The sequence below is a fragment of the Sinocyclocheilus rhinocerous genome, unplaced genomic scaffold, assembly GCF_001515625.1.
Source record: "Sinocyclocheilus rhinocerous isolate Xijiao unplaced genomic scaffold, SAMN03320098_v1.1 scaffold1625, whole genome shotgun sequence".
Classification (NCBI taxonomy): Eukaryota; Metazoa; Chordata; class Actinopteri; order Cypriniformes; family Cyprinidae; genus Sinocyclocheilus; species Sinocyclocheilus rhinocerous.
Window position 1 is genome coordinate 137,896 of NW_015655987.1, and position 24,040 is coordinate 161,935.

General features: G+C 35.6%; 1 protein-coding gene across 2 annotated transcripts; it reads left to right on the forward strand.

Annotated features, from left to right (window-relative positions):
* The first annotated feature begins 235 nt into the window (after nt 1-235).
* Nucleotides 236-23,877, forward strand: LOC107718935 (forkhead box protein K2-like). 2 transcript variants are annotated; one of them, XM_016526179.1, is made up of 10 exons: nt 236-947; nt 14,981-15,172; nt 16,290-16,434; nt 17,343-17,489; nt 18,684-18,877; nt 19,588-19,781; nt 20,516-20,755; nt 20,841-21,053; nt 22,521-22,713; nt 22,807-23,877. In XM_016526179.1, the coding sequence occupies exons 1-10, from the start codon at nt 664-666 to the stop codon at nt 22,841-22,843; spliced, it is 1,839 nt and encodes a 612-aa protein (XP_016381665.1). In that variant the 5' UTR covers nt 236-663; the 3' UTR covers nt 22,844-23,877. The 2 variants fall into 2 exon arrangements, with proteins under 2 accessions (XP_016381665.1, XP_016381666.1); XM_016526180.1 differs by having other exon boundaries at nt 22,810-23,877.
* The last annotated feature ends 163 nt before the right edge of the window (nt 23,878-24,040 follow it).

A 24,040-nucleotide genomic window follows, 5' to 3' on the forward strand; every position in this document is an offset into this window, starting at 1 on the left:
ATTTCCATTTTAGCAACATTTTAAACATAGTATGACATTAATTGCATTTAATTTAAAGGCACTTGCAATATTCCCAAAGCCATTAATACGCATTAAGAAAATATGAATAAAAATAACCATTATAAAAAATAAACATTCTATATTACAAGATTCTAAACGGTTTTTATTTTATTATTTTTATTTTAAAAAATACTTTAGTATTGTATTAAATCATACTTTTATTCTATATTCACTGTATTGTTTTTATTCGATAATTAATTATTATATTATATTATATTATAAAACCATTTTAAGTCCATTCATGACGAATCTCCAGTCCAGGGTTAACAACTCTCCACATACATGCGTGTTGAGGCGCAGCGCAACCGACCTTCAATCCGCCAAGTCATCCATATTCCTCATTTCATTGGCTGCGATTGAATTACCGCATTCCTTAACGCGTCTCTGATTGGTTGTCTTACCTGTCAATCACAGCGCCCCCTCCACCAGCGCGCCCTGATTGGCTAATGCCCCTTTCCTTTCTCTCCGTGCTGAATCGCGGCGGTGGGTCGAGTCGCCGCCGCTGATGGTGGTGTCTCCGGTCGGGCACGTTTAACGTTTCACCCCCCTTCATATTTACCATTCATATTTATCGTGCCCCGTTCCGTGTGCGGAAAGTTAAAAATGGCAGCGGTGGCCCGTCTGGAGGGCCGTGAGTTTGAGTATGTGATGAAGAAGCGCTCGGTGACGGTGGGTCGGAACTCGTCGCAGGGCTCGGTGGACGTGAGCATGGGCCACTCGAGCTTCATCTCTCGCCGGCACCTGGAGATCTTCACCGCCGCCGCGGAGGACACGGGCTCGCGACCGGGCGGAGGAGAGTTTTATCTGCGCTGTCTGGGGAAAAACGGGGTGTTCGTGGACGGGGTGTTTCTGCGGCGCGGGGCGCCACCCCTGCAGCTGCCGAGAGTGTGAGTGATTATAACCTTCATCTTCTTCGTGGTCATCATCATCGTCTTCGCTGTTATTGTTGTTGTGATGCAACACCGGGAGCACGTGCTAGTGTCCTTATGTAGCACTTTTTTTTTTCGTTTCGCTTTCAGAGCCTCTGGGCTGTGCCTCAAACCCTAGCGAGCTGCCTAAGTAGACCGCATTCACGAGCGTCATGTTTACGCAGAGTTTCGGTTATTGTGTACAGCATCGTATTTATACGATGCACGTAACATTTCTACTTATCGTAAGTGCATGGAGCGTGACAGACGTGTGAAGCATTTTTGAGCCACAGGGGGCGAGTGCAGCATTTTTGGACGCCTTACGTGCATGCAATATTTTGGGGGTGTCATAGGGGCGTGCTGCAGCAGATTAGACCATTACATGCGCGTGTAGCGATATTTTGGGGCCATCATTGGTATGCAGATATTTTTCAGGGCATTGCTTTCAACAGTTTGGGGTGTTATAGATACGTGCAACATTTTTAGGCTTGTGTACCAGCATTTTTCAGCAACAATAGGTGCATGCAGCATTTCGGGAGTCATAGGCACGTGCTGCAGCAATTTTGAGGCGCATTGGCGGGTGTAGCAGTGTTTTTGAGCAACAACAGGCGCAATCAGCATTTTGGGAGTCATAGGCACATGCTGCTGCATTTTGGGGTGCATCAAAGATTCTTGCAGCAGTTTGGGGTGTTATAGTTGCATGCAATATTTTGGGCATCATATGCATGTGTAGCAGCATTTTTGGGCATCATATGCATTTGTAGCAGCATTTTTGGGCATCATTGGTGCATGCAATAGTTTTGGGTCATCATAGGTGCATGCTGCAGAAAATTAGAGCATCACATGCACGTGCAGCAACATTTTTGGGGGCATCATGGACATGCAGATTTATTGGGCTAGTATAGGTGTTCGTAGCAGTTTGGGGTGTTATAGGTGCATGCAATATTTTTGGACATCATCATAGATGCATGTTTTTGCATCATAGGAAAGTGTAGCAGCATTTCTGGGGAACAATAGGTGCATGCAGCATTTTGGGAGTCAGGCACATGCTGCAGCAGTTTGGCCAATCATAGGCATGTTCAGCAGAATTTGGGGTGCATCATGGGTATGTGCAGCATTTTGGGGTATAAAGGGTGCATGCAGCAGTTTTGGGCATCATAGGCAAATACAGCAGCATTTTGAGGTGCATCATGGGTATGTGCAGTATTTTGGGGGATAAGAGGTGCATGCAACAGTTTTGGGCATCGTATGCATATGCAGCATTGTAATATAGGTGCACACAGCACCATTTTTAAGCATCATAGACAAATGCAGCAGTTTTAGGCATCATGACTTAAGCAATGCCCTAAAGATGCTGTCTAGGTAGGCAGTTCACTACGTTTTCAAACACAGTTTCACATTTACATGCATATTCAGACATATGCATGCAAATATCACCTGTAATAATTGTCAGAAATGTGCGTGAAAGAGAAAAGGTGTGTTTTATCATGAAATAATGCGTGTTGTTTTGTCTCAGTTGGAGTGTAAAATCACTGAGATGGTGAGATTTGTGTTAACTAGGGGTTTGGGGCTTATATCCTGACTCTATGCATCGTATGCTCTTTGTTTCTTAAGTGCTTATGTAGCTTTTTTTTGGTGCATCTCAGAAAAGCACAGCCTGTCAGTTAGGTTTGCTGTCAGCTGTTTCCATTTTCTTTATTTGTTTGTTTTGAGAAGATGTTGGACATCTGGGCGTGTTGACATTATCCTGAAGCCGACCTTTGGATGGTGCATTATCTGTTTTGAATGTCTGATTTGTGTTAAGTCTCACCCACGGCATATGTGTAGATTTGTATCTCTCGGGTATCTTTTTTTTATGCATGTCATCAAATCACAGCGTCGAGCACGACTGTAGTGCACACTTATCCCTTAGCTTTTTTAAACACATGACCCACATATCTCAATATAACAACAAATCTGTTGCACCCTACAGTGCCAGCCTTAAAAGCAATTTTGTGCACAGCTATTTTCAGCTCTGCAAATCTTTCTGTGGAATTCTGCACAGATTTAAAAAGACATATCACATCTAGATTCATGTTCATCTTGATATGCGGTGTCACATTAAGAGTGAAGTGAGCCCATAATAGTTTGGCTGATTAGCGCTTTCTAAATATGGAATCCTATGGAGTTGCAGAGAGATTCTTTGATGTCTTTGTGCTGACAGACATGAATAAGGCTTTTTTATAGCCAACATCTGTTTTAAAAGCTAGGGTTCTATGAAATCTGTTTAATTTGAACCCAAATTCGATATAATTTTTTCCCCAAATTTTGTATTTTCCATTTTAGTTTTAATGGTTTAATTAAATAGTATTAATCAAAAAGGATGTTGAATCCATTAAAGCGATAGTTCACCCAAAATTGAAAGTTATGTCATCATTTTCTCACCCTCAAGTTGTTCCAAACCTGTGTTTCTTTCTTCTGTTGAACACAAAAGAAGAGATTCTGAAGAATGTGGGTAACCAAACAGTTGACGTTAGCCATTGACTTCCATAGTAGTTTTTTCTATTCTATGGAAGTCATTGGCTACCATCAACTGTTTGGTTACCCACATTCTTCTTCTTCCTTCTTCTACCCACATTCTTCTTTGGATCAACATGAGAGTGAGTAAATAAACTATCCCTTTATATTCATGAAACTTTAGAAGAATAATTACATAATTAAAATGTTAACAATAATAGTGCCCTAAAATTTATATATAAAATTATGTATAATTTTTTGGAAAGTCTGTGTTGTCTGTTGAAATTGTTCCAGGTTCTGTTTTACTATTTAATACAAATTTACGTACAGTTTTTCTTTTTTCTTTTCAATAGAAGTCATTTGCGGTTTTACATTCACAGACACTAGTCCATATTACTAGTTTATTTTGATTAGGCCTAAGTGTACCAAGTTTTGATTCATTTATCCAATATTTTGTAGAATTCCATGACATTCCGTGTTATACAGTATATTCTGCATTTATGCATTTGCACTATGCTTTTATCCAAAGTGACACCCAAAAATGAAAAATGTCATCTATTCACCCTCAAGTTGTTCCAAATCTGTATGAATTTATTTCAGCTATAGAACACAAAAAATATGTTGGTAACCAAAAAGTTAACAGTAGCCATTGACAATAAGTCAGTGACTACCATAAACTGTTTGGCTACCAGCACATTCAAGAGATAAACTCATACAGATTCGGAACAACTTGAGGGTCAGTAAATGATGACAAAATTATAATTTTTAGGTGAACTACCTTTTTAAATTTCATTCAAGGTATACGTTTGGTATATATTCAAGGTATATTCTCTGGGAATCGAACCCATGACCTAAGTATTGCTTGACTTATAATGGCTTACTTATAGGTGACTGCATTAAAATGCCTTACAACATGAGTTTGTTTATAAATGTTATGCTATTTAGACTGCCATTTCTCTGAAGATTAGAAAAGAGCCGTGTCCACATACTGTAATTAGCAAGAAATCAATCTGCCGTACGCGCTGATACTTGCAGGATGTCCAGATGGTTTGTATGGACTATAATGGACAACATGTTGGAGGTAGAGACGCTTTGACTTTCAATATTGATCAAGAAGCAAAAGAGCATTTAATTAGTGGAGAGTTTCGCTCCGATTGGCTCTCTGTCAGCACAAAGAGCTGCTGACGTTTCCACAGATGTCATGACGAGGAAACAACAGAAACCATGGAGTTTTTCCAGTGTTTTTTGTCCTCCTTGTTAGGGAAAATCTGTGTAGCAGATTCAAACATGGAGAAATGTTAAAAGCATCCTCATTTTATAGAGTTCTTTTGACATTTCAGGCCATTCACCATGTAATTCAGAGCTCTAGACTACACCTAAAACAGTCGCATTAGCAACTAAAAATATTAATTTGCGAGTGATATTTTTGCTGAGGCGACTCTGGCGACTATGTAAATGTACATGTTATGATTAAAAAATGTGCATGTAATGCCTTTTTTCCTGCTTGTTTTGCAATCGTTTATAATCGATACTGATGGCTTCTTATTAGGGCTGCACGATAAATCGCATGCGATATTTAACGCGCATCTTATCAGAAAGCCGGTTCTGTAATCTGACGAGCTGCGCAAAACCACGTTCATATTCGCGCGATTTTTTGCGCAGCTCGTCAGTGAACAACGGCTCTGTGTAGTTAATGCTGCTCAATGTGAAAGCCCGCAGGTGATGGAGATTTACCGCTGATTACAGAACCGGCTTTACTGATAAGATGCGCGTTAAATATCGCATGCGATTTATCGTGCAGCCCTACTTCTTATCAAGATCTTTAGTCTTAGAAGCGTTGTTCTGTTAATGCGTGAGCTTCATATTATTTGTAGCACACTTGCCGTCCAATAATTACAATAAGTTTGCGCTCTGTTACCTTTTAATAAACAAAGTATCAGCTTAAAAATTCTGCCAAATTCTTAACGAAATTCGAACAATAAATACCGTTTTGGCGGTCTTTAATTAAATGCATGAGCGATTCACCTCAGTTCAAGCGGCACGTGAACCCATCATTTCTTTCTCTTTACTACTATAGTACGAAACAATCATGAATGGACATCAAAAGGGATTTTATAATATACAGTACAACTTACTGAAATTTCTCATGTAATGGCTCATTCAGTGTTTCAAACTGCGGAAAACGTGTAAAGCTTGTAAATAATGCCACATAACAATCATTTACCTCAGAATAACCAATCAGCTAGAAAAACAATAACTATAAAGAGGAGAATTTTGCAAAATTTATGTGCTATATTGCAAATTCATATTTTTACTTAACCTGTTGACATGATAAGAAAGAAAGCAAGGCGCTTAAAATAAAATTCAACACCTCCTATATAATTGCATGTTACTAATGAAGAAAAACAGGATGTGTGCAAGACATACGACAACATTTATAGGATGCATTGAGGAGGAGCCCAAACTACACTCAAGGGCCAAGTGATGCTGATATAGTTATGATTCGTGATATTGGCACAAATTCAGTTCTCAAGTTGGGAAAGACGTTTAGTTCCCACTTTAAAGGCAGAGTAAGCGATTTCTGGTAGCCAGTGTTGATATTTGAAATCACCAAAACAAACACGCCCCTACCCCAAAAGGGTCTTGCCCCTATTTTGATAGCTCCGCCCCACATATACGTACGCAACCCAGGCAACGATTAGTTCTGTGAAACAAAGCAAAACCAATGTTACACCATGTCTACGGACGTGAGCGGCGCGGTGCAACAAATCCCCGACAGAAAACTGCTGCCAGGTTCTATTTATGACGTGCTGACACAAATTTCAAAGGGTTGCGCCGCAACAGCTAAAGTCTGTCTAGTACACTGGACACAACAAAGCAAAAATTAAATATTGCATGCGATTTATCGTGCAGCCCTAATTTGAAATTTGACATGTAAAGTTTTTTCCACATTGTTTATCATTATATTAACAGCAGAACATATTCATTTATGTGCAGCAATATAACAATAAACAGCAATATTTATCTTCATACACACACACACCTATATAATTGTATTTTATTATATTTAAAAATGCCAAATTATTTGCTAATGACTTTTATTTATAAAAGTATAAAATACTTTTATTTATTTATTCATCATTTTATACTTCAAATATGCCTTCGTAGTGTTTGTAGTCCTGGTCATTTCCTCTGAGTCTGCTGTAGACAAGACTAGACCGCTGGAGGAGTGAGTCAGGTTTTAATATCTGCTATTAAACAGCGTAGTGACTTTTTTCCTGTTGTAAGGCAGTGAGTCACTGGGAATGGGGTTGTTTCTGTCTGGAAGGTGTTAGGGTTTGGTGCTTTGGTCCGTCTTTGAGCACATACATCCCTGCTGATGACGTAATCGAGTTTTAGAGTCAAATCAGTTCTCCTCCTCTCCTGTAGCTTTTTTTTTTTTTTTAAGTGTTTACATGCCGAACATATTTCATATCTTCTGTTATTTAATTGAAATATATTTATTGTTGTCCTTATGGTAGATGAACAATGTAGCTGTTTTTCCTTGCCACTTCATAAACTAAGCCTTCTCTCCAGACATAAACAAAACCGTGAGATCCTGAGTGCTCCTTATTTTCATTTCCATTGCTTAATGTGAACGTCACGCCACATGCACTTCTGAAGTGACGACGACAATAAGAGAAAGCCAAGCGTCTGGTGGTAAAACAGTCAACAGTCATTGATCTCTTCATTAGTAGACTTTGTATGTCTGTGATTTGACTGACTAATGTCAGATGCACTTAAACAATGTGTCATGTTGCAGTTGCATTTTATTTGTTTAATGTTGTAACATTGCAACATGTGTTTTCTGTCGCCTTTATTTATATAGTGCTTTATACAATGCAGATTGTGTCAAAGCAGCTTTACTGTGAAAAACTAGAAAATTAGTTGCTTTGAATCATTTTGAATTCATTTAAAAATGATCTAATAAGTTAATTATTTTGGGGGGTAAACATGCATTTTCTGTGAAGTTGCTTTGAAAAAATGGAATTGAAAATGATCCAGCAATTTTATTTTATTTATTTATTTTTTGGGGTAAACATGCATTTTCTGTAAACCTGATTTGAAACAAATTTAATTCATTTAAAAATGATCTAATAAGTTTATTATTTTGGGGGGTAAACATGCGTTTTCTGTAAAGTTGCTTTGATTAAATGGAATTGAAAATGATCCAGTAATTTTATTTTTATATAGTGCTTTATACAATGCAGATTGTGTCAAAGCAGCTTTACTGTGAAAAACTAGAAAATTAGTTGCTTTGAATCATTTTGAGTTCATTTAAAAATGATCTAATAAGTTAATTATTTTGGGGGGTAAACATGCATTTTCTGTGGAGTTGCTTTGAAAAAATGGAATTGAAAATGATCCAGTAATTTTATTTTATTTATTTATTTTTTGGGGTAAACATGCATTTTCTGTAAACCTGATTTGAAACAAATTGAATTCATTTAAAAATTATCTAATAAGTTTATGATTTTGGAGGGTAAACATGCATTTTCTGTAAAGTTGCTTTGAAAAAATGGAATTGAAAATGATCCAGTAATTTTATTTTATTTATTTATTTTTTGGGGTAAACATGCATTTTCTGTAAACCTGATTTGAAACAAATTTAATTCATTTAAAAATGATCTAATAAGTTTATTATTTTGGGGGGTAAACATGCGTTTTCTGTAAAGTTGCTTTGATTAAATGGAATTGAAAATGATCCAGTAATTTTATTTACTTTTTATTTTTTTATTGTTTGGAGGTAAACATGCATTTTCTGTAAACCTGATTTGAAACAAATTGAATTCATTTAAAAATTATCTAATAAGTTTATGATTTTGGAGGGTAAACATGCATTTTCTGTAAAGTTGCTTTGAAAAAATGGAATTAAGAATGATCCAGTAATTTTATTTGTATTTTTATTTTATTTTTTTGGGGTGGTAAACATGCATTTTCTGTAAACCTGATTTGAAACAAATTGAATTCATTTAAAAATGATCTAATAAGTTTATTATTTTGGGGGGTAAACATGCGTTTTCTGTAAAGTTGCTTTGAAAAAATGGAATTAAAAATGATCCAGTTATTTTATTTGTATTTTTTTATTTTTTGGGGTAAACATGCATTTTCTGTAAACCTGATTTGAAACAAATTGAATTCATTTAAAAATTATCTAATAAGTTTATGATTTTGGAGGGTAAACATGCATTTTCTGTAAAGTTGCTTTGAAAAAATGGAATTGAAAATGATCCAGTAATTTTATTTACTTTTTATTTTTTTATTGTTTGGAGGTAAACATGCATTTTCTGTAAACCTGATTTGAAACAAATTGAATTCATTTAAAAATTATCTAATAAGTTTATGATTTTGGAGGGTAAACATGCATTTTCTGTAAAGTTGCTTTGAAAAAATGGAATTGAAAATGATCCAGTAATTTTATTTGTATTTTTATTTTATTTTTTTGGGGTGGTAAACATGCATTTTCTGTAAACCTGATTTGAAACAAATTGAATTCATTTAAAAATGATCTAATAAGTTTATTATTTTGGGGGGTAAACATGCGTTTTCTGTAAAGTTGCTTTGATTAAATGGAATTGAAAATGATCCAGTAATTTTATTTACTTTTTATTTTTTTATTGTTTGGAGGTAAACATGCATTTTCTGTAAACCTGATTTGAAACAAATTGAATTCATTTAAAAATTATCTAATAAGTTTATGATTTTGGAGGGTAAACATGCATTTTCTGTAAAGTTGCTTTGAAAAAATGGAATTGAAAATGATCCAGTAATTTTATTTGTATTTTTATTTTATTTTTTTGGGGTGGTAAACATGCATTTTCTGTAAACCTGATTTGAAACAAATTGAATTCATTTAAAAATGATCTAATAAGTTTATTATTTTGGGGGGTAAACATGCGTTTTCTGTAAAGTTGCTTTGAAAAAATGGAATTAAAAATGATCCAGTTATTTTATTTGTATTTTTTTATTTTTTGGGGTAAACATGCATTTTCTGTAAACCTGATTTGAAACAAATTGAATTCATTTAAAAATTATCTAATAAGTTTATGATTTTGGAGGGTAAACATGCATTTTCTGTAAAGTTGCTTTGAAAAAATGGAATTGAAAATGATCCAGTAATTTTATTTACTTTTTATTTTTTTATTGTTTGGAGGTAAACATGCATTTTCTGTAAACCTGATTTGAAACAAATTGAATTCATTTAAAAATGATCTAATAAGTTTATGATTTTGGAGGGTAAACATGCATTTTCTGTAAAGTTGCTTTGAAAAAATGGAATTGAAAATGATCCAGTAATTTTATTTTATTTTTATTTTATTTTTTTGGGGTGGTAAACATGCATTTTCTGTAAACCTGATTTGAAACAAATTGAATTCATTTAAAAATTATCTAATAAGTTTATGATTTTGGAGGGTAAACATGCATTTTCTGTAAAGTTGCTTTGAAAAAATGGAATTGAAAATGATCCAGTAATTTTATTTTATTTTTATTTTATTTTTTTGGGGTGGTAAACATGCATTTTCTGTAAACCTGATTTGAAACAAATTGAATTCATTTAAAAATGATCTAATAAGTTTATGATTTTGGAGGGTAAACATGCGTTTTCTGTAAAGTTGCTTTGAAAAAATGGAATTAAAAATGATCCAGTTATTTTATTTGTATTTTTTTATTTTTTGGGGTAAACATGCATTTTCTGTAAACCTGATTTGAAACAAATTGAATTCATTTAAAAGTGATCTAATAAGTTTATTATTTTGGGGGGTAAACATGCATTTTCTGTAAAGTTGCTTAGAAAAAATGGAATTAAAAATGATCCATTAATTTTATTTTATTTTTTATTTTTGGGGGTAGCATTTTCTTTAAATCCGCTTTGAAATTAATTGAATTGAATTGAAAATGATCCAGTCAGTGGGAAATAGCCAGGCAGGATAGATTAAATGACTTTTGCAACATCTTAAGAACTGAATTTTGTCTAAATTCTCGCTGTGTCTTATTTTTGCTAAACTCAGTTTGTAAAGAGTGTAAGGCTTGGCACGATTCCTGGGCTTTGAGCGGTGCAGACTGATGGGAGTCTCAACACTCCCTCAATAGTCAAATACCTTCAGTGTCGTTAGTTAAGGCCACGGTAAAAGCTGTAGCGTGTCACTCAACCACTTTGGTGCTAAAATCTAATGGGGGAAAAAAAAAGGTTTTGCCAAAACTTGAGTGCTTAAATCTTTTCACTTTTACTTTTCAGCCATTATTTTTTAGAAAATTAACACAAAAAAAACAAAGCAAAGTTTTTCGGTGTTTGGTTAAACCAGGCTTCCTGTGCGAGATCTTTTTGTAGAAACTGTGTTCTGGTGTTTTGTGGTTGAGAGATGCAAGGAGATATGCAGGAACAAGTCTGTTCGGGTTACACACACACACACACCCCACAGGGAGGAATGTGAGGGCTTGAGATCCCAGCATTCCTGTTTTAAAGAGTTCCTCGTAGTTGCCATGCCGGGATTGTGCTCGGAATGGCTGCCTGGAGCAGAAACACATTTAACATTCAATCTTGAATAATCTAATTACAATTTGCATGAACAGAACGATTGTTGGATATCTGACAAAGACAGCTGGCAAAGTTTAATGAATGTTTACTAAAAGAGTTTCAACATTTTATGTGAGAATGATTGTTATTTTCTTCTCTGAAATGCATTTGTTAAAAACTAGTACTTAAGCATTTCTTAAACATTTGATTTGTTTTTTCTATTGTGTCTCTAAGTCACTCAGTTTGTAAATGAGTTGTGTTATAATTAAGTAACTGCTAAGTATCACTGCTGAATACTGAGTGTTTATGGAAATATTAATGGTCAAAGAGATACGATAAAGCAAAGTTTTTCAAATTTTTATCTTTGAAATGCAAAGTATTTTTACAAAAACCTTTGTCACTTTATTGAAATTCCAGGCGACCAAAACCTAGAAGATCCAAAAACAGGGTTTCTGTAGATCTGAAAAAGGTCTTAAAAAGTATTAATTAGGGATGCTCCGATCAGGATTTTTGCAGCCGATACTGAGTACTAGACGCGCCTGGCCCAAAGTTAACTTCCGGTCTGTGTTTGTTTATCAGTCTGGCTATGGCACTGGCTTCAAACGCAGTTAAAGTTAAAGTGATGAGTAGACTGAAGTTGGGCTTAGGTGGTTGTGCTGTGGGATGTGCTTCCCATACATTTATTTATTTGTGTCACTCGCCACAATATCAAAACTGACCGATTTTCCAAAAGGCTTCGTTGAATAAACATGAGCACGTAACTGCACGTTTAAAAATCAAAACGAGGCGCGGGTGTCTTTTATAGCACTGATTTCTGAAGGAAGACTAGCTATAGAAAATTTTCGATGTCATTTTCCATCATGCAAAACATACACGACAAATAGCGAATTTTTCGTGGGTCACATCGTGTGTCTTGTTGCATGTGAATTGTTTATTGTAGTTTGTGTGGCACATTTCACTTCAGGCTCTAATCAAGAGCAGATTTGCCCACTATGGAGATTGCAGTTTACCACAAGGTTTCAGTTGTTAACGTTAGTTGACATAAGCTAGCAATGAGCAATATTTCTACAGAAGCATTAGAAGTAACACACTCTTTCCAACACTCAAATATATAACAACACATCATCAAACATCTAAAAAACAGATGTTTTTAGCTGCATCGCCCAGCCCTAGTGACATGGATTTACAGTATAGTGAAAAAATTAAAAATGGGAGTTCATTTTAAAATCAAAAGCTGTATCTGTTAACATTAGTTAAAAAAGTTACTTGAAATAAAAAAAACATTTTAACTAAAATAAAATAAAATATAAAAAAATAAAAATTCAACTACATTTCGCTTTTTTTATTTTAGTTTAGTGTGATGTAGCAAAATAACTAAAACCGAAACTGAAATAAAAATTTATAAAAAATATATAAACAAAAAAACACTATGACGATCACACGCAACAAAATTACTAAAATTTAAAATGAAAATGGAAAATATTAAACTAAAAATGGTTCAAACTAATTAATACAAACTATAATAGTATCTCAATGATACTAAATTTGCACTAAACAGACAACATTAGCCGAGATTAATAAATGCTTTACGAATTTGTGCTCATTGCTCGGTCATGTTAGTTAATGCATTAACTAGTGCTAATACTAATGTGGTTTTGGTTGGAAAAACACAGATTTAATAAAGTTACATTCGCTTAATTTGGAAATGAGTTTAATGAAAACAAAAACGATTGTTGTTAACTGAAGAGTAAAAACAGGAGTTTGCAAAGGAACAAAAACTAAATTTAGTCAACAACAAAAACAATTAGGATCTATTTAATTGAGATGCAAAATGTTGCTTGCTTTTCAATAAACTTGTTTTTGGCAGAATGGAAGTACTGTAATGCATAAAAACTATTCATTGTCCAAATATACATAAAATACATTTATGAACAGTTGATATTATCTAAACTAAAATTGACAATCAAAATGAATTGAAAATAAAGTATCGCACAAGCATCAGATCACTTTTTGTAGACTGATGAGTTTGTCTGTAATGTAAAAGTTAAAACTGATTTGAGATCAGCACGGTTTTCTTCTCACGCATTTCGTTTCTTAAAGTTGAGTCCAGATGTTGGCCGTAACTTGCCTCGGGACGGTGTTTATTCCCGACACGTATGAATGTCTACTCTGTTCCTGAACGAAGGCAGAATGAAATCCTCCTTTCATTTGTTAGTGAATAAGCAGGATTTGGGGATAATTGAAGACGCTGGGTGTGATTGGTGTGCATGTGTGCCAGGTCTGCAGGGGCCTGGCTGGCGCAAAGTTTAGTACAAGGTTTGGCACAGAAACAGCTCTCCCAGTGCCAACCGTATGGATGGAGAGACTGGCCCTCGTCCACCGTTCCTGAACTCCTTCAAGAAATGTGTTCTTCAAGAAATGTACCAGTTTGGATATGTTTTCATTGTTGTAAGTCTTTCTACAGCAGTGCCAATGATTCATAACTTGGAAAAACTTGTAGCAATGTTTACTTAATTGAGAAAGACTGGAAGAGTGCATGCACTTTTCATTTTATTTTAATATTTATATCATTATTCATAATCATTTTGGAAGAATTATTTGTGATTTTATTCAGGCATTTAATTATTATTTATTTGTATTTATTTATTGTTTAGTTTGCGATGGAATGAAAACTAAATAGCTACATAATAAAAAAAAAACTCCTAATTAAATGAGAAGCATCTGTTTAATTAACATGCAAACTGTTTGTTGGTTGTTTTGTTGCTTTTTCCAATAAAATGTTGTGGGTTGTCATCACTGGCAGAATGGAAGTATTGTGGGTGATGTGTTGTAAGAAAAGAAAACTTAAACTGAAATTAATACATTTTTGTATCATACACAATTGATTCAACAATTAGTTTGCATCAAAAATGCTCATGTAAATCTCAGTTTCTTAAATTGATTTATTAAAATGTATGTAAATGTTGCTGTTTATTGCTATATTGTTGCATATAAGTTAAATATAGTTAATATTGTAAGAGATATAGTGAAAATTGAATCATATATATCAAAAAGCTAAAATATAAGATATAATATTCATATTAATTTAGTAATATATTAATATTTATATATATATATATATATATTAGGGGTGGAATATATTTGATTTAGTTTAGTTAAACAAGAAAAAAAAACAGTGCGACACGTAACATAGCCTATATACGCTGAGTTTCAGTTCATTTTTGTGAACTTAATTTGTTCACAGAAAGGAAACTCAAATTGCAGAAAGCAACATCCTATTTGTTTTCTTTATTTTACAAAAGCACAATGGCATTTCATTTTGGAAGAATTGTGATTTATTAATGCATTTTATTATTATTTATTGAACATTGTGTCTTGTAATGCTGTACGATTAGCAGTGCTAAAATAACTGGTTTCTGTGTTAGCCGTGTTTGGTCATGTTTTGGTGGGTGAAGTGACTTGTTTACTCCTAAGGGCTGGTACTGTTAACACTGAATATTAGTTTGTCAAGGGGCGGTTAATTTTAGCATCGCTTGGAGATCTGCTTATACTCCTGAGCTTTATTACCACAGTCGTCTCAGCCAAAGGAAACTTCTGTTTGAGGCACGTTGAGAGTGTTTACATGCATTTAATAAACCGATTACACTTCTGCACATATAAACATCCCGAACTGTGAGTTTCTCTGTTTCTCTGCCTTTAATGTGCTTGTTCACTAGGACTCATTTATAAATGTATTTCTGTGTTAATTGTTCGTAAAAAACATTGTCGCATAAATTCATATTATGACTTCAGACTCTTTAAATGCCCTCTTCTCTGCCTTAAACGTTCCACCCATGTGTTTTGGAAGCGTGAAGCTTTGTTTTGGCCGCAGATCTCATCGTTAGGTTCATGTTGATGCTTGTTCGATCTATAAAGATTATGTCTCTTAAGTTGCATAATCGCATTCTCTTCTCTTTCTCAGGTGCACGTTTCGGTTCCCCAGTACGAACATCAAGATCACATTCACTGCGCTGGTGAGCGTCAAGCGTGAGAAGCAGGAGCCGGAGCCTCCGGTGAAAGCGGTTCAGCCACAGATCTCCCCTTTAACCATTAACATCCCCGATAACATCGCTCACCTCATGAGCCCCCTGCCCTCGCCCACTGGCACCATCAGGTACACACACAGCATTATCAACACACACCATCAGGTTAATGGACCAAGCAATTTGTGAACAATTTACAATATTTTTCTTCTTATTTTGTTGGTGATAGGAACCTTAGAAGATTGCAAGATTAAACTTTTAATGTGCATTTTATTTGGCCAAGTTTCTTGCACATGCAAACAAAAATTACCACTATTTGAATCAACTAACAATTAAGAGTGGGAGTTTGCATTGGAACAAAGACTAAATAAAACAATCTCCCAATTAGGTAAGAAGCATCTGTTTAATTGACATGCAGATGGTTGGTTTGTTGCCATTGGCAGAACAGAAGTAGTGTTGCCTTGTAAGGACTGAAAACTAGTGCTGGGCGGTATACCGGTTCATACCGCAATACAACGCTTAAACAACATTCGGAAGGCGACACTGTTTGAGCGGCAGAGAAGCACATTCAGTTGGCCGCACCGCAGCCGACTCGTCAATAAACGAGTACAAAACAGCTACAATTAATACAGAAAAACTAAACAAAACTAGTAATTGTCCAAAAGTGCATGTGAAAAAATTTAATAAAGTTTATTAAAAATATAAAAGCAATTTCAGTGGATTGATTAAACTTGTCAGATTCAGTGAACTGATTTAAAAAAAATTATTAAACTATTAATTTGCATCAACAATGCTCATGAAAGTCTCTTTGCTTTAATTAAAATATAGATAATTGATGTTTAGCGCTATATTGTTGCATATAAATGAAATGATGAAATATAATTATAAATATATTTATATTCAATCTATATATTTATTTATAAATTTTAAAAAAGTTTTAGTTAATGAAACAACACTGGTTGAAAGATAAGATATAAATCATATATTTGAAAACATTTCAAGAGCATTTGGAACAGAAACGGTGATGTTCTTGTTGAGTTTGCGTTTGAATTGCGGCTGCAGCTGTGTCCTTTATGGGCCACTTTTGATTTGATTGATTTAATTGAGTTACACAAATGAGGCAGTTTCCTGTTCTGCATAGAGAATTAAGCTTCCTCCTTCCCTGCGGTCCATCTGTTTCCACCGCTCTGTCTCAGATGATGGTTTTGGAGTGTTTGGTAATGCATGTCTCTGTGGTTTCTCCATCAGCGCTGCTAACTCGTGTCCATCCAGTCCACGCGGTGCGGGATCGTCCGGCTACAGGCTGGGCAGGATGGTGCCTGACCTGCAGCTCATGAATGATAACTCTCAGTCTGAGAACGACAAGGAGGCGTCGGAAGGAGACAGTCCAAAGGTGACCAACGCTCTCTGTACTGATAAACCTCACACTAGCAGAGGTGTAATGACCAGAGAGATCTGTAATACCAGTCAGAAGTTAGGAATAATTCACCAAGGATCAAAAATACAGTTAAAACAAGAAAATTGTGAAATATTATTGCAGTTGAAAAGAGCCGTTTTCTGTTTGAAAATATTTAAAAATATAATTTATTCCTGTGATCAAAGCTGAATTTTCAGCATCATTACTCCAGTCTTCAGTGTCACATGATCCTTCAGAAATCATTCTAATATGCTTCAATATTTTTGTGGAAACGGTGATCATTCAAATGTTTTGAGTATGTATGACTAAAGAAAAAAAAAACGAAAGAAAGACATTTTATTTAACAATGATGCGTTAAATTGACCGTAAAGTGACAGTAAAGACATTTATAATGTTACAGAAGATTTCTCTTTTAAATTAATGCTGTTCTTTTGAACTTTATATTCATCAAAGAATCCTGAAAAATAAAATGTGGCACAGTTTCAACAAAAAATATGAAGCAGCACAACTGTTGATGAAATGTTTCTTGAGCAGCAAATCAGCATATTAGAATGATTTCTGAAGGATCATGTGACACTGAAGACTGGAGTAATGATGCTGAAAATTCAGCTTTGATCACAGGAATAAATTACATTTTAAAATATATATTCACATAGAAAAACTTTCTTTTAATTAGTAAGAATATTTCACAGTATTACTTCTTTTACTGTGTTTTTCATTAAATAAATGTAGCCTTGGTGAGCCGAAGAGGCTTCTTTCCTCCAGGAATCGTACTTATTCAACATTTTTGACAGGTAGTGTACAGCACCTGGAGAAAACTGTCCGTCTGTTCTGATCCAGTCTGATTGAGTTCATCTGAAAGCTGAAATCCTCTGTTTCTCTAGGACGACTCCAAACCCCCGTACTCGTACGCTCAGCTGATCGTTCAGGCGATCACGATGGCGCAGGACAAGCAGCTAACACTAAACGGCATCTACACACACATCACCAAGAACTACCCGTACTACAGGACGGCAGACAAGGGCTGGCAGGTCAGTAGCACACCGTCAGATCAGCTGAAGACGATGCTGTGTGAACTGAGCAGACACTCAGAAAGAGTTACAGTCAGTCATCAATCTGAATGATAAGTTTATTGCATTTTTAAGTAAAGTTTAGTTGTCTAATTTTTTTTCCCCTCAGAATTGTGGGCAAAATGCAATCTCTATTTTAAAACATTTGTAAAAACCCCCCAAAAAATCCTCAGTTTCTGATTCTCAGTTTATCCAGAATGATGCAGTTTTCGTATGTATGCAAGAAAATGTCCTGCATGCTTTACTTTTTATGAAAATATCACAATGATTTTAAAATATTACTAATATTTTGAAATATTACTTTTTTAAGTTTATATTTACATAGCATTTTTATTAATTGTGTACTTTTGTCTTTATTTATAAAAGGCAGATTATTTTTGTTGTAGCTTTATTCTTTTTAGTATATAAACTAAAACTATGTTTATATATATATATATATGTACAGTTGTGGTCAAAAATTTACATACACTTTGTAGTATCTGCAAAATGGTAATTATTTTACCAAAATAAGAGGGATTATACAAAATGCATGTTATTTTTTATTTAGTACTTGATGTGAAATATCTTATTCAGGTCAGTACTAAATAAAAACATGCATTTTTTATGACCCCTCTTATTTTGGTAAAATAATTAACATTTTGCAGATTCTGGAAATATAAAATTGTATACTTTATTTATTTTATATATTTTCCTTAATTTTATGTATTTATTCTTTTTTGTTGATTTCCTAATTTTGTTTACAATAAGGCTACGTTTACACGACAACGATGTAGTCAGAAACGGAAAAGTGTTTTCCCCTGTGTTTTTAAAAAGTTTCACGTATACACGACAACGTTTTCAAAACAATTCGCATTTACACATATCCGTGAAAACGGCCAAAAACGCTGTGTAACGTATGCCAGGCCAGTAGTTGGCGCTGTCACCATGTTAGTAAACAGTACCTGTAGGGGGTGTTTTCAGTCCGCAAAATGCTGTTGTCGTGTAAACGAACAGGCAAAACGCATAAAAAGTTTCACGTTTTTGGCTGAAAACGTTGTCGTGTAAACGGCCCCTAAAAAATAACAGAAATAATTACTGATGATCGTGTCTGTCAGAACTGTGCATCAGAGGGCTGAAGATGTCAGTTGGCAGTATGAATGCATTTCTCTCTTTCAGAACTCGATTCGTCATAACCTGTCGCTGAATCGTTACTTCATCAAAGTCCCACGCTCACAGGAAGAGCCTGGCAAGGGCTCATTCTGGAGGATAGACCCGTCATCTGAGAGCAAACTCGTGGAGCAGGCATTCAGGAAACGCCGGCCGCGGGGCGTCCCGTGCTTCAGGACCCCGCTGGGACCCCTCTCGTCCAGGTCTGGCTCGTAACAGTCACCTTTATAACATACAATTTTACTCGTAGATTATTCTTATCAATGCTAAAAAAAGTTGCGCTGTTTAAAGGGGTCATATGATGCGATTTCAAGTTTTCCTTTCTCTTTGGAGTGTTACAAGCTGATTGTGCATAGATAAGATCCCTGAAGTTGCACAGACTAGTCTCAGAACCAAAGAGATATTCTTTATCAAAGTTAAGACTCTGCCACGCCCCCCTGAGTTTTGCGCATCGTGTGTGTGTGCGCGAGAGAGAGAGAGAGAGAGAGCACGAGAGAGAGCGAGAGAGAGCGAGAGAGAGCGAAAGAGAGAGGAATATTAAAGAGAGAGCGCGTGAGAGAGAGAGAGAGAGAGGGAGAGAGAGAGCGCGAGAGAGAGAGAGAGAGAGAGAGAGAGAGCGCGAGAGAGAGAGAGCGCGCGAGAGAGAGTCTTTAAAAAAGCATCATATGACCCCTTTAATAGTTTTGTGGAAACTGTGATACTTTTTTATTTTCAGGATTGTTTGATGAATAGAAAGTTCAAAAGAACAGCATTTATTTAAAATGGAAATCTTTTTGACAATATAAATGTCTTTACTGTCACTTTTGATCAATTTCATGCATCTTTGCTGAATAAAACTAAATCTTACTGACCTCAAACTTCTGACCGGTAGTGTACGTGAAACGCATCCTGATGTGTTGGTCTGTAATAACAGGAGCGCCCCGGCGTCGCCCAATCACTCGGGCATTCTCTCCGCACACTCCAGCGCTGCGCAGACCCCCGACAGCCTATCACGGGAAGGCTCACCTGTTCCCATGGAGCCAGAGCCCGCCTCTGCCCCGCCCCCTGCTCCTGTCCAACCCAAACTAGCCATGATTCAAGAGGCCCGTTTTACCCAGAACACCACAGGTACTCAAACACGAATAAACAAGCACTCAGTTGTGTTGAGATTCATGATCTTTATCGTTATTTTTTATCATCTATATAATCGATGATGGTCTGATTTAGATAATAATAGATATATAATTCTAGACTAATCAACTTTTTTATAATTTCTCATGTTTTTATTTATTTTTATTATAAAAATAATTACAGATTATCAGTATTGTCAGAATCTGTGCGACACTATATATATTAGTTTACACAAAAATTGTAGACTACTTATTAAATTTAATTAAATGTGATTATTTATTTATTTATTTGTGTTTTTGTTATGGGCCTTAACAAAAACAATTACTGATTATTGGCAGGGTTATTATAGTAAATTAAACAATTAAAAAAAAAAAAAACTTTTTTTTTTTTTCAAATTAAATAAAATTTAACTGAGAGAAAAAAAAAATATATATATATAAAAAAAAAACTAAACTTATTTTTTGTAGTAACTTGATGTACTACATTACTGAAAAAAAATATTTAAAACTGTACAGACATAAAAAAAATTATAAAAACATTGAACAAAATTACTAAAACATAAATTTAAAATAGAAACTGAAAATATAAAAACAAAAAATTATTCTAAATATTAATAAAATCATAAAATCATAATAGGATCTCTGTGATACTAAAATAGCACTGCTTACCGGTGTCTGTGCATCAATTAGTTTGCATAATGTCACTAAGTGTGTGCTTGTTTTGTCTCTCAGCGTCTCCCATCACCACCCAGCCGGTTCTGATCGCGGTCCAGCGTTCGTTAACGCAGACAATCAAACCCGTCACGTACGCTGTGGCCGCCCCCGTCACATCCTCCACATCTGCTCAGCCGCTGATGCAGACGGTGCACGTGGTGCATCAGATCCCTGCGGTGGCCGTCAGTACCGTTGGCAGAGCCAGCCTGCAGCCCGCCATCAAAGCAGAAACGCTGGAGAATGGAGAGGAGGTCAAAGGTGAGAGCTTCGGTCAAGCAGCTTGACCTGGTTTGAGTTTCTACAGATAATGTTAGTAACAAAATGTGTCCTTGTCTCTCTTCAGTGAAGGTAGAGTCAGTCCCTGGCATCAATTACGGCTCTATAGGCTCAGCCAATAGGATCATTCAAAGCAGCACTGCAGCCACGCCCCTCCAGACGGTTACCATAGTGCAACAAGCCCCATTGGGCCATCACCAACTGCCAATCAAAACCATCACCCAGAATGGCACTCATGTAGTGCCCATCGCCATGGCGATACAGAGCCAGGCTAACGCAGGTATTCATACACGCATCTGATATCACATGAAACATTAATCATGTCATGCCAAAAAAAAAAAAAGATTTTAAATACCAATTTTATTCTCTTTCTATTCATATTCTTTTTTGGTTGTTGTTGTTGTTCCCTCCCCCATTTTAAAACTGAAGAAGTCATGAAAATCGGTGAACTCTTAAAGTCATGGGCATTTCAATATAGAAAATTACATTTTTATGTTATATTTCTATATTTACTGTACATTTCTATAGTGAATATAAATTTTTTTCCCTATTTCTCTAGCTCAAAACAAAAGCTCAAGACTTTAACTCTTGAAAGTGAGGAAATTATAGTAGTGATATTACAATAATTATGACTTAAATAAAATAATTTATATATTTATTATAAAATATTCATTAACCCTTTGAAGTGATGCGAAAGTTAATTCTAATGTCAATAAAGAAAACCGAAAGCTCATGGCTTTAACTCTTGAAAGTGAAGAAATTAAATAGGAAATGTAATTTTACCACTGAAAAGTAAAATAATTAATATACTTATGAAACATTCATTTTTTACAACTGTTAACTCTTCGAAGCAAAACAAAAATTAATTCTAATGTCAAAGAAAACCAAAACCTCAAGGAATAAATTCTTGAAATTGAAGAAATTAAGTCAAATTTCTTGTAATTGTACTACTGTAAAGTAATATTATTAATGTTAATTATGAAATATATATATATATAGTTTTTACAACCGCTGTAACCCATTGAAGTGAAGAAAATGTGAATTCTAATGTCAAAAAATGCTTAAACTCTTGAAAATATATTTACTAATTTATTTTTAATTTACAGTGCTTTTGTTTTGCAGTAGTAGTAATATATTTCTGTCTTAGAAATATTAATAATAATCATGTTTATTAATAATAATTAGGGATGTTCATTTCGGTTATTTTTCCTAACCGACAACAGACGCTCGTTAATCGATTATTAACCGTTAACCGACAAGATTATTTTAAATTAGAATTGAATTAAATTAGAAAGGATAAGTGTCTGTGACCTGTTAAAAAATACTAACATTTGTTTCCCGGGGATTAATTTTACATGCGCAAAAAGCAGCAAACAACAGAACATGGAGATGCACATGGTCTTCATATCACATCACGCACCTGCAGTGCTTCTGCGAGCAGAGAAAAACATAATAAAGCTAGGCTATATATGTGTGTGATGTTTTTTTTTTCTCTAAAAAACAAAAAAATTTATACACAGCGTATTTTAACCATGCAGCTAACCTTTTTAAATATTTTGATAAATTACTGAAAAAAAATAAATAAATGACTTTTTAAACCGTTTAACTGATTGTATTAATCAGTCAACATTCTTCAAAATGAACATCCCTAATAATAATGTCAGGCCTTCGGAATCTCAGATAGCACTGCGACCCAAGACTTGGGAGAGAATCGTAATGTTAAAGGTCTCTTTCTGTTTGTCTCCAGTGTCGAGCCCGTTACACATGTTGGCTGCTCACGCCTCGGCATCCGCCTCGCTCCCCACGAAGCGGCAGAACAGAGAAAACGGCAGCGAGCCACCGGAGAGCAAACGATTGAAAACCGAGGACGAAGAACACGCAGTCACCACCGACCCGAACGGAACCGCCGCGGACACAAACTCCACCAACCAGCACAACTAGTCAGCCACTGTCAACCACCTCTTTCCCTCCCTCCTTCTCTAGTTTTCTCTTTTCTTTTTTCTCGTTCTCATCACTGTTTCTCTTCCATCCAGCAGCTCACGGTGCCAAAACTCAAGGCTTGGACAATAACTCTTTGAACCGAAGCAAAAACGTCAAAGAAGAACCAAATGCATAAAATACTATCCGTTACTGGCTTTTTCCGCAGCAACCCTTCTGCCTGCTTTCCGTTTTATCACTCGAACGCCTGATTGAACAAAAACTCGCACCTCGAAACTCAAGAGCAACTGCCATCTGGTCCATAACTGGGCATTTTATTACAGACTTCAACAGATGTTGGAGGCGTTCGATCGGCTCGGATTCCGTTGTTTGGGAGTCATGATGATTTTTAGCCAAAACTGGAGGGAAAAATGCACGCTATCCCGGAGGTTTTGCGACGTGCGTTGCCCTCCGGATGTGCAGATGTTGATCCCATCTTGACCTCGGAACCTCGGAAATTCTAGAACCTCAGGAACTCGTGTGTTGCTCACAGCACACTGAGAATTCCAGAACTCCCGCTTGCGGAATCCGGATTTTTTTTTTTTTGCTGCTGACAGCAGAACACAGGCTTCGATCCAACATTCCAAAGTTTGGCAGTCCACTACGGAAGGTGAAAAGCCAAGAGGATGTCCTGGAATGCAATTACACACCATGAGCCACAAATAGGTTGTCTTTTTTAAAATAGTGCATACTAGGGCTAAACGTGGAGCCAAAGGAATCAAAATATTCCGAAACACATCCTGAACTTTCGGCAGCTAGCCTGACAGCATCCCCCACAATCCCCTGCAGCCATCGTAGTGGATAATATGCAGTATTTTGTTGTTCATACGTGGAGCATAGGATCTAGGCGTGTTACGTTTTAAAAAGTAATAATAACAATATATATAAGCAGAAGTGGACATGGGACGTCCGGACTGTGTCTGTTTTCTGTTTTGTGAAACTAAGCGTAGTTTCTTTTCTAAGATGGATTAAAATGTATCAATGGAGTATTTCCTTCCTATGTTTTTCCTTTTCTGTTTATTTTGAAATCTGAGCAAAGCCGGCTTTGTTACACTGACATATTTTCATACAGGTGCTCGAGTGGACGTGTCATTTCCATGTGTAGTCGAACTGTTTTCATCCAGCTTGCATGTCAACTCATACAGGTTTGGAACGACACGAGGGTGGAGTAAATAATGACAGAATTTTCATTTTTGGGTGAACTATCCCTTTAAGTTTTAATATATTTACAGTAGAAAATGTACAAAATATCTTCATGGAACATGATCTTTACTTAATATCCTAATGATT